At 39.0% G+C, this 15,087-nt stretch overlaps 1 protein-coding gene across 3 annotated transcripts in view; it reads right to left on the reverse strand.

Moving 5' to 3' along the window:
* Nucleotides 1-2,092: 2,092 nt before the first annotated feature.
* Nucleotides 2,093-15,087, reverse strand: part of slc8a3 (solute carrier family 8 member 3) — a 118,438-nt gene continuing 105,443 nt past the window's right edge. Inside the window, exons 4-8 of one of the 3 annotated variants that reach the window (XM_058614744.1) lie at nt 12,411-12,428; nt 9,989-10,113; nt 9,533-9,632; nt 6,651-6,923; nt 2,093-6,465 (exon numbers count right to left, since the gene is read on the reverse strand). In XM_058614744.1, the coding sequence (XP_058470727.1) occupies nt 6,089-6,465; nt 6,651-6,923; nt 9,533-9,632; nt 9,989-10,113; nt 12,411-12,428 (893 nt within the window). In that variant the 3' untranslated portion in view covers nt 2,093-6,088. The remainder of the gene's footprint in view (nt 6,466-6,650; nt 6,924-9,532; nt 9,633-9,988; nt 10,114-12,410; nt 12,429-15,087) is intronic. The other 2 variants (XM_058614746.1, XM_058614747.1) reach the window with 2 other exon arrangements.

Raw genomic sequence — 15,087 nt, forward strand, 5'->3', positions numbered from 1 at the left:
AATATCATTTTAAGCTCATATTGCCCACCCCTACTGAATAGTAGGAGATTAGAGCCAGATTAGATGCTCGATGGCCCCAAATTCATTGAGTTGTGTTATATATACGTATACATAGATATATATAAGCCTGTAACTGCTATTTCAGGACAAAAAGAGACACTTATTTTGATTATGTTTTCTTAATTTGATTTGAGACATGAGCATAAAATAATAGCAGTGTTTATTATTTTGGTGGAAGGAACACAGAGACCATAGCATGTCTTTTCTTTAAATGATCGCCTTTATTTATTCATAGACACCCCCTCCCACAAAAAAACAAACAAAAAAAAGAAAGAATATAAGAAAATACTAAAATACTCAACTTAAGTTAAATTTCATTTTTCATGCACAATTCCCAGAAATAAAAAAAAAAACAAAATCCATAGCAAGGGATTAAAAAAAACAAAACAACCCACATACACATTCAAATAAACAAGAGTCATTATTTCAGTGATGTAATGAGGTGTGTGTGTGTGTGTGTAAAGTCACTCCATACTTATTGAAAGCGTAATTCAAAATGATTCAGTGCATTTAAAAAGGATTTTTACGAGGTTAACTTTGAAACCTGTTGGTTTACAAAACGCCATGTTATACAACATGAGGGATATACTGATGTCTGCGTGAATGAACTGACACGGTAACCCCAAACCTCACTGTCACTTCAGTCCACTTCACATGTCGTGTTTGTGTAAAGAGTTATTAAAGAAGTTACATATTTGGGGAGATTTTGACAGAAAAAAAAACCAATGTGAGGAAGAAAATTTATGCCTTCTTTTTTTTAAACGGTGTAAATTAAGATATAAATGATTGAATTAAAAATGTGACAGTGTGTGTCAATGGTATGATTAATCTCAAAATAAATGTGACGTCCAGACGTGAAAAGCAAAGCCCCCCATAATCTTGATTTTCATCATTAACATAAGATAATAAACTAAAATGAATTAATACATCGAATTTTAACTATATTTACTATTATGATTTTGACTTTTTATATGTGTTTTTATAGTCAGGGTGACATGTGAGGGATTTATTGAATTTTTGCTTGGAGTCTTAATCTGAAAACCTGAATATTATGCTATTTTAAACACGACTTTTTAAAAAGCTACTTTACACTAACTTTTTTTTATTTATTATTTTTTTTTAGAATAAAAAAAAGTCTGCTCTGAATATTTTGTTGTTTGTAAAATGTAAACAAAGCAGCGTCCCGTGCACCCTGCGTCTGGTTGGTTTGACAGCTTTATGCAAAACATACGGAGGCAAATTTACGAAAGATGTGGAACGCAATTTAGCGAAAATATGCAGTGGAGTGCGATCAACAGGGTTATTAGACAGTGTTCTGGTTATAGCTGCAGGCTGAGAACTTTTCTTGGCTTCGTGACTGGATGAAAACAGTGAAATAGGAATCAAAAGTCATTTCTGAATAAATATCTCTGTAAAAACAAAAACCCTTTGTGCTTTTTTTTTTTTAAATGCAACATACATTTTAATAGCTGCATGTCTATGTCTCTGTAAAAGGCCCTTTTGGGAAGTGTTCTATTTCTTCTTGAGTGTTTTTGGGCAGTAAACGAGTCGGAGACTGTGGCAATGTAAGATAATCTGAAAGTAGACGTTTTGATCTCAGTCAGGGAAACCAGTGCTTGCTTATGAACCAGAAAGTTGCTTTTATTCCACAGTAAAAGAAGAACAAAACGACTTGATCTCAAAAACATCGCTCAGCTTTGGAAATTTGCTTCTTTTTTTTTGTTCTGTTCGTTTTCTTGTAAATTTGACATCTCATTGTCATTCAGCACAAACAAAAACATAGCCATCCATTAATAAAATTTGCCCCCCCCACCCCAAAAAAAAATGATTTAAAAAATAAGAGTATTCACCTCATCACTAAAGCTTTCCTCAGTGTCTCACAACATCAGCAACCACAAGTCTAACTACTGCATGGTGATATTTCATATTTCTGCTCCATCCTGCAAGGCTGAGAAAAACAAAAAAAACAACAAAAAAAAGTGATTTCTATGATAAATATGTTGTTTTTCAGTTCATAAAAGTAAGACATGTCATTTTAAGACAGAATGTCAAGAGTCGTGCCTTTGTGGAGACCATCAGCAGCAACAACAGCAGCACCTGGTGCACACATGAGTGCGAATTGGGGGGCGGGTAAACATGCACATTAGCACACACACACACACACACACACACACACGTTCAGTGCTTCAAAACACGTCCTGACAACAGTACAACCAAATAAATAAACCATACGAGTAAAAGCCACTATAGGCAAAGATAAAAATGAAGAACACGCACTTGACTTGTCACTTAAAGAGTCAAAATGTTTTTGATATTTAAAAAAAATAAAAATAAACAAGAGGGTGACTTGGTGAGGAAAATCTCTTAAATAAATAAGGTAAAATTTCACTGGCTTAGATGAAGTGACTGTAGCTAGAGTTGTGTTGATGCATTAATTCCCTCAGTCTATACTGTGTCTGAAAACAATAATTATGTACATAACGTGGTCAAGTTTGTGTTGCCTCTGAATGGGACAGGGGTCTCACTGTCTGTATGTGTGTGTGTGTGTGTGTTTATACAGTGTATAAGAGAGATAAAGAGAGGGAGCGTAAAGGGAGCAGGTGTGGTCCTGGGCCAGGAAAAGAGCATCCGATTCAGCCACAAGACGTATTTACATCACTGCTCACCACAATGGAAGAACACGGAGAAGGAAGAGGATGAGGAGGAAGAGGAAGAGTGCTCATAAAGAAGTAGTAGCAGGGACGACCACAGGGACTGGAGAATGACATCCCCCTTGTGGAAAAATAATGTCACTGCCACTGACACTTTTTGTGTTATGTTTGTTGTTTTTAAACAGATGTTGCATCCCTCTTTGGTACGTGGATGACTTTTAAATGAGCAAAATAACAGACTATATAGATTATATAACATATACCTAATACCTGGCCCTGCATGTTTTAGACCGGAGGTGTCAAACATGGGGCCCACCACTCAATATCATGGCCACGCAAAGTCCTCTCCCTTTAAACAATTACAGCAGTGAGCGTTATTATTGACTTAATTTGTGATGTATTTCTGTTTTTGATATTAAAAGACGTGCTTTTATTGTGAAGTGTACATCCTTCCATATCAAAACAAGCACTTTTACTTTGAAATGATGTGAAATATCACCTTGAGTATCTTTATTGCATTCATCCATCATGATGGAATATTGTGTTTTTTTTATTTTATTTTAAGATCATAAGATAATATGCAAAGATTTTTGTTGTTGTATTGTCATTTTAAAATCAAAGCACCGGCCATGTGTGTTAAACAGCAATGAAACAGTCAATTAAATTCAACTTGCAGCTTCCTGTTGCTCCGATACTCACGCCATCCATCAACACTGCTCCTCGCTGAAGAGTCTTAATCCAAACTGGAGCAGATTACAAATTATAAGAAAAACAACAACTCTGAAGGTCAAATCAGCCTGATTTTCCACGAAAGAGGTAGCTCCTCCATGAGAATTATTAGCCAATTCTGCATTCACTCTCACATTTTGCCAACTACTATGTCATTATTATTATTTTTTTGCTAACACTTAACTAAATTTAACAATGGTTTACAAAGACTCAAATTTGATGAGGTGGCCAGAAAAATAGCATTAAAAGTTTGCAAACAGGGCTAACTGGTGTTCGTATTAACTTAGCTTCTGATGTTAGCATGAATTAGCTAACAACGATTAGCAACTTCACAGATAGAGCTAAAGTGCTAAAACTGTTATTGTTTTAGCTCAATTTCTCGAGAAAGTGAGAGTAATAAAATCAGAAATGAGACGTTGTTTATTCTATATTCCTGTTCTTAGTCGTGTTTATCATGGATATGGAAGAAACATGCTACGATGCAGCCTAAGCTAACACAAGGGCTAGTTATATTTCTAGTAGCTGTAGCTTTTTGCTACGAAATTAATTGTTATGTACAATTGCTTAACAAATTTATTAGACCACCACGTAAAGTTAACAGCAATGGTAATTGGCATGTTTTACGTTTCTGTAATGGTTAATAAACCAGGTTTTTTTTTTTATGCTAAAATCAAATTATTATGAATTATTAATTTTATCCATGAATTTTAAAATTGACTTCTTTTTTTTTTTACAAAAAATAAATAAAGCACATTAATATTTCCTAATTAAGATGTCTTCTTTATTAAATTATTATTAAATTATAGTTATTTACTTGCATTCCTCAACAGGACCGTGGCAGACGGGTTTGCGATGTTCGTTAAGTTTGTACATTTTATTTGAGTGGCGGAAAGGTTGAAAAAGTAAGAATTTAATTTCTCAGTGTACTGTGCATATGACAAATAAATATCTTGAATCTAATACATTTGTTAAGCACTGTAAGTCTGTTGTATATTCTTAAAAACCCATTATGGAAAACATATGATAGTTTTCATATTAGAACAGCTACGAGCAGTTCATGGCGTCAGGATTTTGCACTTTGTTTATAATTATAACATGGCAGATGTCGACAATTTGTCAACTGACAAAAGAAAAGTCAGCAAACGAAGATGATAATCACAATCAATGACTTTTAGTCCCTCATACTGAAATATTTCCTATTTATTTTACTGAACACTGACTATCTTTGGGGTTTGAACAGTTGATTGTACAAAAGTGAATCTGAAGTTGTGACCCCTTATTGAACTTGTTCTACTATAGCAAATTATCCCTCATAGTTTTACTGTCCTCCATTTTGGAGAGAGGTTCTTCAGTTTCTCAGTGGAGTGATTATCTGGTTAGTGTGGGCAGCTGCAAATGCTTCCCCCTGCACAGGCACTCTGTTCACTCCTTGATAATATTGGCCTTTTGCACATGTACAAGTAGAAGTCTCCATAAATAGTTCTATACAGCGAAGTGCATGGATGGAACAGTACAAAAATACCTCTGAAATTTTATCTCTGCAGCGACACAATTTCTCTCTTCTTTTTTTTTTAGCGTTCTGATTGAAAAGGTGAAAATTCGAGTCAGATATCCGTGACTAAATAAAATACAATGTTATACGTTTACTTGTAGGCAAGATACATAACTCTTAGAAATGTGAAGACATCGTTCCAGTGAATAGTTTGACACCGACCCCGCCCCCCTCCTCACGCTTAGCAACAGAAATCCTTTGATGTTAGAGCAGAAGGTGACCACGTTTAAAGAAAGATTCAAAATATACAGAAAATATGGAAATATATTATATATAGATAAGTATAGAGTACGGGAGTAATGTTCAGGGCAGTTTGACCACGTTCACTGTGTCCACCTCGTCCTCCTGTCTGTCTGAATGGTGATTCGTCTGCCCGTGTGAACTGTCACTGTCTTCTTCTTCTTCGTGTGACCTCTGAGGACTCAGTGCAGTGCTCCTTAGGAAGCTATGCAAATAAAAATAAATACTATGAATCCACCCCACTGTCACTCAACATCACGTTTCCATTTACGATATATTCTTCTGCTATTCCTTAACATAGATCAGAAAATAGTTCTTTTGAATTCTCTTTTGTGTATGTGTGTTTCTTTTTTTTGTTTGTTGTTTATTGAAATTTTTTGCATTTTTATCCCCAAAATACTTTTTAAAAAAAGTCATTCTCGGCAGATGTTGAGAAAAATATAGACCTCTGGTTAACTCGGCTCTCTCCGGGTATAAGACTGCAGTCTCTTCTAGTGGAATGCAGGACTACCTCTTGGTATTGGCATCTTCTGGATTTGGTGGTTTCCCAATCCCAACTGTAAGCACACTCGCACGGGCTCAGGACAGCTCTCTGATACGCCAGGTCGAACAGGCCTGTTGGCACGAGAGGGCAGGATTCACACCTCCAAGCATCCTTAAAGACGGGGTTGAGGGAGAGACAGAGGGGGAGAGGGAGGAAGGCGTCTGGGAAAATCCCACGCTTACCTCTCCTGTCCTTCCACACAATACAAGTAAAAACCCAATTCCACAGTGCGAGAGTGCACTCTTTTACCTCTGAAGTTGTACTTGAAACCCCTGTGAGTTCACGTTCTCACATTCACGAGTCTCTTCCCGCTTAGAAGCCCTCTATATGACAGTAGGCCTCCAGACTGGAGAAGAGGATGTAAAGAAACCAGAGGCCGAAAAAGAAGGCTGTCGTGGCCAGTCTGTGTCCCCGAGGTCCGCCCAGTTCTCCCCCGATGTGAGCGCGGCGTCGGTAAAGAAGCACCGAAACGGCCAGGAAGGCGAAGATGGTGAAGAGAGTGACAGAGAAGGCCAGGGAGCCGGCCTCCACCACGAACGGCTTGCCTTTCATGTGCCAGTAGATGGCTGCCACCGACCAGGCCACGCCGATTCCCAGGAAGACATTGACGGCATTGCTGCCGGTCACATTTCCAATGGAGGCATCGGCGTACGTGTCCTGGACAGCTGACACCTTGCTGGCAAACGTGTCTGTAGAGAGAAAAGTCAGGTTGTTATGAGATCATACTAAGCTGGTTAAAATCAACCATCTTGATGATAAAGTGTGAATGAAGTAGCTTTTTTTTTTTCTTCTTCAAAATATAAACAACAATTTAGGAACTCGACAGATTCACACGTTACATGAACATGTCCTTGTCCAAAATTGTCTGACTCACCTGGGACAGATGTCCCGAGTGCCACAAACACCACAGCTGTGACCGAGTCTTTGAGGCCGATGGTGCATCCAAAGTGAGACGCCAGGTCGCCGATGACGGCCGTGAGCAGGCCAATGATGAGGATGGAGATGGTGAAGCAAGCCCAGCCGTTCATGTAATCTGTGGGAGGAACGCAAGCAAACAGGACCTTCCAGAAGACGGTGAGGAAGTGCATGACGTAGTCGAAACAAGACGGCAGCCGCTCTTCCCCTGTGTCCTCTTCATCCTCATCTTCTAGTGAGAAGTGCACAAAGCGGAGGGAGGTGGGTGAAAGTGGGAAGGGATGACAGCGGGCGAGCGGAGCAGTGGATAGGACAAAGAGATAACAGAATATTTGGGCAAAGATAAAGAGAGAGAGAGGTGAAGGAGGGGAAGTAAATATTTGAAGATTGGACAGGGAGCAAGAAGTGAGAGGACGAGGAGGCGAAAGAGCGTATGACAGGAAAAGACAGATGACAGATAATGACGCACAAAGTGGAGAAAGAGCAGCGAGAGTAAAGAGCCAGAGAGGAGGTGGACGAGAGTGGAGAGGTAAAGGATCGATAGAGGAGATAAGAGATGACAGAGAGGGGGAGGAAGAGAACAACATTCACTTTAAATGACACACTGGCTTATTTCTCAGTGAGATCTCACACAGTATCACGTCTGCCTGAGGTTCTGCTGTTTGCTGATGTATTTACCTCTGAATGTGACATGAATTCAGATTAAACCGTCACATGAAAACCAACCATTCTTGAGTCATAAAAAGAGCTGAAGTTTACAGACAATCTTCAGTTTAAATGCAAAAAAACTATGTTTTTATTCTTAAATATTCAGTGTTTTTGTTGTACCATAGTGTTTTTGTTTCCCTCAGTGTACCTCGGTGTATTTGTTGTAACTCTGTGTATTTTTTGTACCTTAATGTATTGTTGTACCTCAGTGTATTTGTTGTACCTCCATGTATTTGTTGTACCTCAGTGTATTTGTTGTACCTCAGTGTATTTGTTGTACCTCAGTGCACTTGTTGTACCTCAATGTACTTGTACTTCAGTGTATTTGTTGTACCTCAGTGTATTTGTTGTACCTCCATGTATTTGTTGTACCTCAGTGTATTTGTTGTACCTCAGTGTATGTGTTGTTCCTCAGTGTATTTGTTGTACCTCAGTGCACTTGTTGTACCTCAATGTATGTGTTGTACCTCAGTGTATTTGTTATACCTCAGTGCACTTGTTGTACCTCAATGTACTTGTTGTACCTCAGTGTATTTGTTGTACCTCAGTGCACTTGTTGTACCTCAATGTACTTGTTGTACCTCAGTGTATTTGTTGTACCTCAGTGCACTTGTTGTACCTCAATGTACTTGTTGTACTTCAATGTACTTGTTGTACTTCGGTGTATTTGTTGTACCTCAGTGCACTTGTTGTACCTCAATGTACTTGTTGTACTTCAGTGTATTTGTTGTACCTCAGTGCACTTGTTGTACCTCAATGTACTTGTTGTACTTCAGTGTATTTGTTGTACCTCAGTGTAATGAAAACTAAACCCCATGTTCACATTCTGATTAACTGCAGACTCTTATAGCAGCTGAAAGTACAAATGTGAATGGTCCTCGTCCTCTGTTGGAAGTGTGGGTCGCCCTCTGTGTGGCAGCAGCTCACAGGAAACACAGGCAGGGACACAGCGCTGATTCAAAGTGTCAGGCCATGTGAGCTGCATGCATTTTTCAACCATGAGTGGGTAGTGAAAAAAACAGAGAGCTCAGCTGGATTAAATATTTCAGCACCAAAGTGACAGACTGAGGCTTTCATGGTGTTCACTCACTACATGGATGCAGTGGACGCTGCTGCTGCTGCCTGATGTGATGGATGACTTTTCTCAATGATCATTTCAGTGCTTCAAGAGCTTTGTTTTCCAGACCGACTCCACTTGTAGATAATTAAATGAGGAGATCACTATCATATGTGAATAGCCTAAATGTTCTGGTTCATCAGTGGACATTTGTGGCATGTTTCCAAATAGTTTGTCCGGAAACATTGATAACAATCTTCATATTTTTTTTGTTTGTTTTTCACAATTTTAATAGTGTTTTGTTTTCTTTTTAAAAGTGTATTATGTTCACATGTTTGAAAAAAAAACCCAAACCCTTCAATCATCATATCTTTGCGCTGTTAAAAAACAAATTTGTCACGACAGTAAAACTATTCAGCAGTTTTAATGTTGTGACTAACAACATTAAAACAGACCAGAAACAGGTGGAATTAACAGGACATTTACCTTATTTAGGCAAAAGAAGAACAAGAAGATCTTATTTTGATTCATTGTCACAAGTAAGTTTTATATTACTATAGTATATTTTAATATTGCCTTGGTATTGATCATATTTTAGTGCACTTAATCCTTTATGCAATAACTACATTCTAATCTCTGTCATAATAAGTCAAAAGTGACAAATCTCATTATATTTTGCACAGTGCCAATAAAAAAAACTTTCTATTCTATTTCTTTTCATTGGTTTCCTCACATAAAGTCTTCTAACCTTAAGGTTGACAAAATGAGTGTACAGGTTAAAAAAAAAATGGTGAATTAATGCTATTTCCGTACGTAGCAAATCACAAACGCAATACAGCACCTTTTTTTACATTATCCGTTGTTATCATGTTGGCAGAGACAGAAACCCAACATTTACAACAATATTGACAATATCCCTAATTTTAGATCATAAAAATATGCCAAAAAAAACACAAATATCAACTTATATCACAGAAACATATATATTTTTTACATACATTAGAGTGACTTAAACATATGCTTCATATTGTGGTGTATCTGTGTTTAGTGAGGAACATCGTGGATGTTTACAGTACCTGCACTGACTGTGATGGCCTCCAGGAACTGCTCCCTCCAGGAGTTGGTTCCCACCACCAGTGCCAGGTTGGTCTTCTTGATCAGTTTGTCCACTGTGCTCTGTAAGACACGAGACCAAAAGAAACAAGAATCGGATCCGCTCTTTTGTTTATTCTCAGTCTCCTGAACCTGCAGTCACATCAGAGACTCCCGGGGCAGAAATAGATGAACTTCACCACATGATGGCAGTGATGTTCAGTTCCAAGCGTCATTTATTACATGATAAAAACCACACATCAGAAACAAATATGGTGAGCATATTTTTTGGTTAGGAGGGTTAGATGAAGCAGATAAACCATATCTCATGTATGCGGCTTGTGAAGCTCCTGAAATCAGAAAACAATTACACTGTTGTTTGATGCAATCTAGCAGCCGTGTATCCAGACTGTGTTTGCACATCTTAACATTTCCCTTACCTTAAACTCATAGGATTCCTCAATTATAACTTCCAGCTTGGAGTGTTCCCCCAGCACCGGTTTTCCCATCTCCGCGATCCGCTTGGCTTCCTCCTCGTCTGACGTCAGCTTCCTGTCTGGCACATCTGAGCGGAGTAGGAGAGACATAGAAAGAAATCACAGTCAGAATGATGGAAATTAGATTAGGAGAAGATGCTTGGCTGATTACCACAGGGTGTTTACTGAATAAAACATCAAGAGGGCTCCTCATTGGGGACAGTTCAACTTGCTCAGGTTTTACTCAGATTCATTGTATGAGGCCAGAAGAAACTTTTCTCTGTGTCCAGTGGTTTAGTAAAAGTCAGACAAACAAACAAACACGATAAACTAAATGAAAGCTTTTGCCACTATTGTATCTTTCTCCAAAAATATTGGGGGTTAGAGTTCATGGGTTTATATCCACATGTGTTAAAAAATAAGTCAATCTGAAATGTCTAGAAAACCTGTAAAATCACAATAAAGTCTGATTTCTGTTATTCATTTTGACAGACGTGGAGGTTGAATACACTGTTAAATATTATTATGTTAATGAATGATAGGAAGACACCCAGTATGTTTACATGACATTAGAACAACAGAATTATTGTGTTAGTCAAACTAAAACTGGACTCAATAAATCAATTTTTAGACAACAGGAAGTTTTCCTTTACAAGATAAAGGACAACTTCCTGTTGTTTAAAAAAAGAACCAAAAAAACTAAGTTCAATCAGTATGCAATAAATCCACTTTCTCAAAGTTAGACTAACACACCCAGACTGATTTCATGCGTCAGCTTAAAGAATATTTTCAACATAACGGCTAGTAAACAGTCTCGGAATGGAGCTTGACATGCTAACAATTAGCCGCCAACTAAACCTCAAACCCTGTTACACAAACAAGCTGAAGGTGGCGTCTTAGCACTACCTAGCGTAGCAGATGCGATTCAATAAGTCAGTTCCCCACTATTGCTTGTAAACTGGGACAAGAACAGAGTTGAGCTACAACCGTAGCCTGTCGTAGCCGCGCCTGGGAATGTACTGACAGGAAATCGCTCGTCGTGCTAACAGCTAGCTGCCAGCTAAATTAGGAGAACTGCCTAATACTAAAAAGCTAATGGGAGGGTAGTAACACACTTAGTAATAATAAATCAATTCCCTACTGTTGTTTGTGTACTGGGACAAAAACGGTGTGTGGAAATGTAATGACAGAAGGCTAGCAAAGTCATCATGCTAACAAGTCAGGCTACTGACAAAAAAGGTCAAAAGGGAAATGCCCAAAATTCACTGGCTTCGTCAAACTACAACTGTAGCTCAACTTAACCGTGTATGAACTGATGTAATCAGCTGTTCTCAGCTCAGGGCCCCAGGCAACTGCCTACTATTCCTCCCCTACTTCCTCCCATTCACTGACAACTCCTCAACGCCTCATTTCATCGTTCTGATATTGAAAATGATTTCTGACGACCGTGGAAGGCCCCGATCAATCCCTCCGTCTGCCTGTCAGAGGTTTCCTGCGTGGCTCCGCTGTGGGAAGACGCTACAAAGTGCTCTATCACATCAATTCTGTGCCGTCGAACTCCATCAAGACGAAGCGCCGGTGCATCCAAAGCAAGGGCCACTCATCCCTGCTCTCACTGTGTGTGTGTGTGTGTGTGTGTCACCCCCATGGAGCCACCTGGTGCGGAGACCTTGTCATCTTTTATATAAGTGCTGGGTTTCAGCCTGCTGCTCTTTGCTGACAACACGCTTACCATTAAATATTAACGTTGCCATTAAAGATCACAGCCAAGTCCCCTTGATAGGAGGATGTGTCGGCAAGTGCACACACACACACACACACACACACACACACAGGCATGCATAATATACCAGTGCACCAGTTCCAGCACACACACACACTTGTTAGCTCAATCCATTACACACCCAACACTGTGTGTACCCTTAAGTCCTAACGGGATTTCCCCGCCCTGTTTTTACTCACGTTTAAAGTTTGATTATTCCAGATTATTCCCCCTGTTCTGAAGACAGGGACTCAAAGGTGATTACGTTTCTAATTTCAGAACTGGGTTTTTATCTCGACACCTCGACTTGAAAGCACAATTTATGGATTTGTGATGAAGTCGTTCTGTCATTAACATGCAAATCCCATCATTAAGAGCAAAGAAAGAGCATGTATTGTTTGTACCAGTGGCAACAGAGGAGAATAACAGAGCGACCATGCCGTCTATTTACATATCTTCCCCTCAGTAACACCGCAGTCCATTTCAAATCTTGATCTGAGGCCAAATAAACCCCCGTCGTGCACATGCAGACATTCTCCCTTTTATGGATGTTTGAGACCACACCACACACAGAGGAGGTGATGTTAGTGGAGACGTCTGAAGAGGCGCGGGTGGTCAACTCACCGTCCGCTAACAACCGGGCTGTGGAGGAGAGGAGACAGGGAGGAGGGGTGATGAAGAGGGGGAGGAAGAAGAAGGATAGGAAGATATCGGAGGGAAACAGAAGAAGGGATGAGTGGAAATGGAGGCACGGAACACTGATGAGGAGAAAAGCAGGTTAAGAAGAAGGTGAGAAATGTGATGGCCTGTGGAAATGGCTGGGTATTGACCCCGAGGTGTAATATGTGGCATCGATTATTTGATTGACCGAGCTACAGCGCGGAATATAGTATTTTGTCACATTTTACAGGCACAAGGGCTAAATCAAGGTTTATTAAAGGAAAAATGTCCAATAGAAATCAACAAATGCTGGAGGACGACCCTAATTCAAAAGTTTACGACTCCAAGCTGAGTCAGATCACAGAGTTTGAAGGTATAATAAACCCTAATTCACCAAGTCCACTTTGGAGCAGTATTGGACCAATATACTGTATAAGAAAAGAGTAGTTACTTTTAATATATGAATATAAATCATACAGTGAGAACTGCATAACCCTAACCCTACTGCATACAAGTATAAAATGTGTTTCTGAGCCACATTTTTCGATATATGACAACTTAAGGCCTGAAATCAACCCTTATTCTGATTTTAAACAATAAAAAACAGCTTTTAACCCTCAGAAAGTACTTAGAAAATACCAAAAATGTCCTCAAAATCAGTCCTTACAACCATAAAAAACGTGTGTATACAAATAATAAACATAATAACAAGCTTGGATTTAAATAAACTAAGCCCTTAATGATATGAAGTGCAGGACAAATGTTATTATAAAAACAACAACCACAAGAAAAATCAAAGTAAAAACGTAAACTGCAGCATTTACAGATCATTTGTGATGCATTCAAATCAAAATCTGGGAGAAATGAAGACCGTCTGAACGTTTGTGCACGGGATGCACCAATAAAATGAATAAGTGAAAAGTTAGAGTAGAGCAACTGTGGCAGTTGTATAATTTGTTTGCTTCCTCCTGAGAGCTGCTGGATAAAACATGCTTCATCACGTCTCCTCAGCTGAAATCACATTTGTCAGGGGCATCTGCAAATATTGAAGTGGGCGGGTTATAAACTGCATTATGTAAGAGGCAGCGTTGTCACTGGATTTTATTTGACAGCTTCAGATGGGTGTGTGTGTGTGTGTAAACAACAACAAAACCTGCTTCAACCGCTCATGAAAAGCTGCCGTTTAAAGTGTTGTTGGCATGAATGTTCAAACGCCACATTTATAGCATATAAATACAAGTTTTTTTTTCTTTCATAGTAATAATAATTAGTGAGGCATCAAAAAGCATCAGATCTGGAAACGATTAGTTATTTAACGCTGCAATCGAAGAAGAGTCGAGATATTTTTAGAGGAATCTGCAGTTTACCTTATCCCTTTAAAGCCCTTTAAAGTACAAGTACAAGTACACACAGAAGCCGTCATTAAAAAGAAACGAAGCACAAAATGAAACTAAAAAGGGAGACTTGTTTCATGTGAGTTAAAGAAAGAGTGAAATCAGACTTTATTGAGCTTCTCCTGTTATTTATTCATGCCATTAAATATTAAACCCCCAGCTCTGTCTGATTCTGATTCTTTAATGAAAAGAAAAACCACTGAATAAATCCAAAATGTTTCTTTTGTCTGGCAGAACGTTCTTATTTTATTATTACTTATTATTGCATCTTTTGAAAGTCTATTCTTGGCTTCTGTTGCGTTACACAGCTGTATAGTAAACACAACTCTTTTATTAGACTGCATTCGTTTTAGTGTTGTGCACATAATCAAACCATGATACATTTTTCTCTGTGAGGTTTCTTTTCATTTTATTTGAACCCTGTTTTTCTTGAGTTTTCTTTCACTTTAGCGGCGCGGGGTTGTGATTGGATGAAGAGGATGAAGAGGATGATCGCGAATATCAACAAACCCCTTTTCACGCGGCACCCTGAAGACGACTCTACCTGTTTATCTGCACGGTGCAGCTGTCGAGCAAACCGGTGACACAGCACAACACGCTCAGATGACCCGTGGCAAAGTGTAAACCACTGACAAATTCCAAAAAAAAGGAAAAAAAGAGGCTCAACAAGTCATGAAGCGTGGAAGATAATTACAATGACAGGATATGCTGGAAGTGGATGAAGAAAGAGGAGAGAGAGAGGCCTTTTCAGCCTCCAGAGATTCACACTGACATCTTTTTCACGTCTTCATCACCGTTTCTCCTCGCGTTCATTAAATGAGAGGGATTTTAATTTTTCACTTAAACGGTGACTCTGATGCCATGTGGTGAGTTTGAGTGTCCAGACCTCAGTCGGTAAAAACACAAGAGGCGAGAGAGAAGGAGCAGGAGCCTATGTACAAAACACTATTTATAAGACATTTTTTATTAGGTACGTCATTGCACCTGCACATTACCACAAATATGTCACCAGCCAAGCACATGGCAGCAACTCAGTGAACGTAGGCAGGTGTGCAGACATGGACAAGATGACTTGCTGAAGTTTAAAACCATTATCAGAATAAGGAAAAGATTTAAATCTGTAGTGAGCAACTTTTAAATATGAACAATAATGTTTATAGCAGATGCAGGCTAGGGCTGGGTTACACTGTGGCTGTGCTTCTTCTGCTTTATTCACTTATTGACTTCATTATTTATTCTTCTCCTTA

This window comes from Solea solea, chromosome 18, assembly GCF_958295425.1.
Source record: "Solea solea chromosome 18, fSolSol10.1, whole genome shotgun sequence".
NCBI lineage: Eukaryota > Metazoa > Chordata > Actinopteri > Pleuronectiformes > Soleidae > Solea > Solea solea.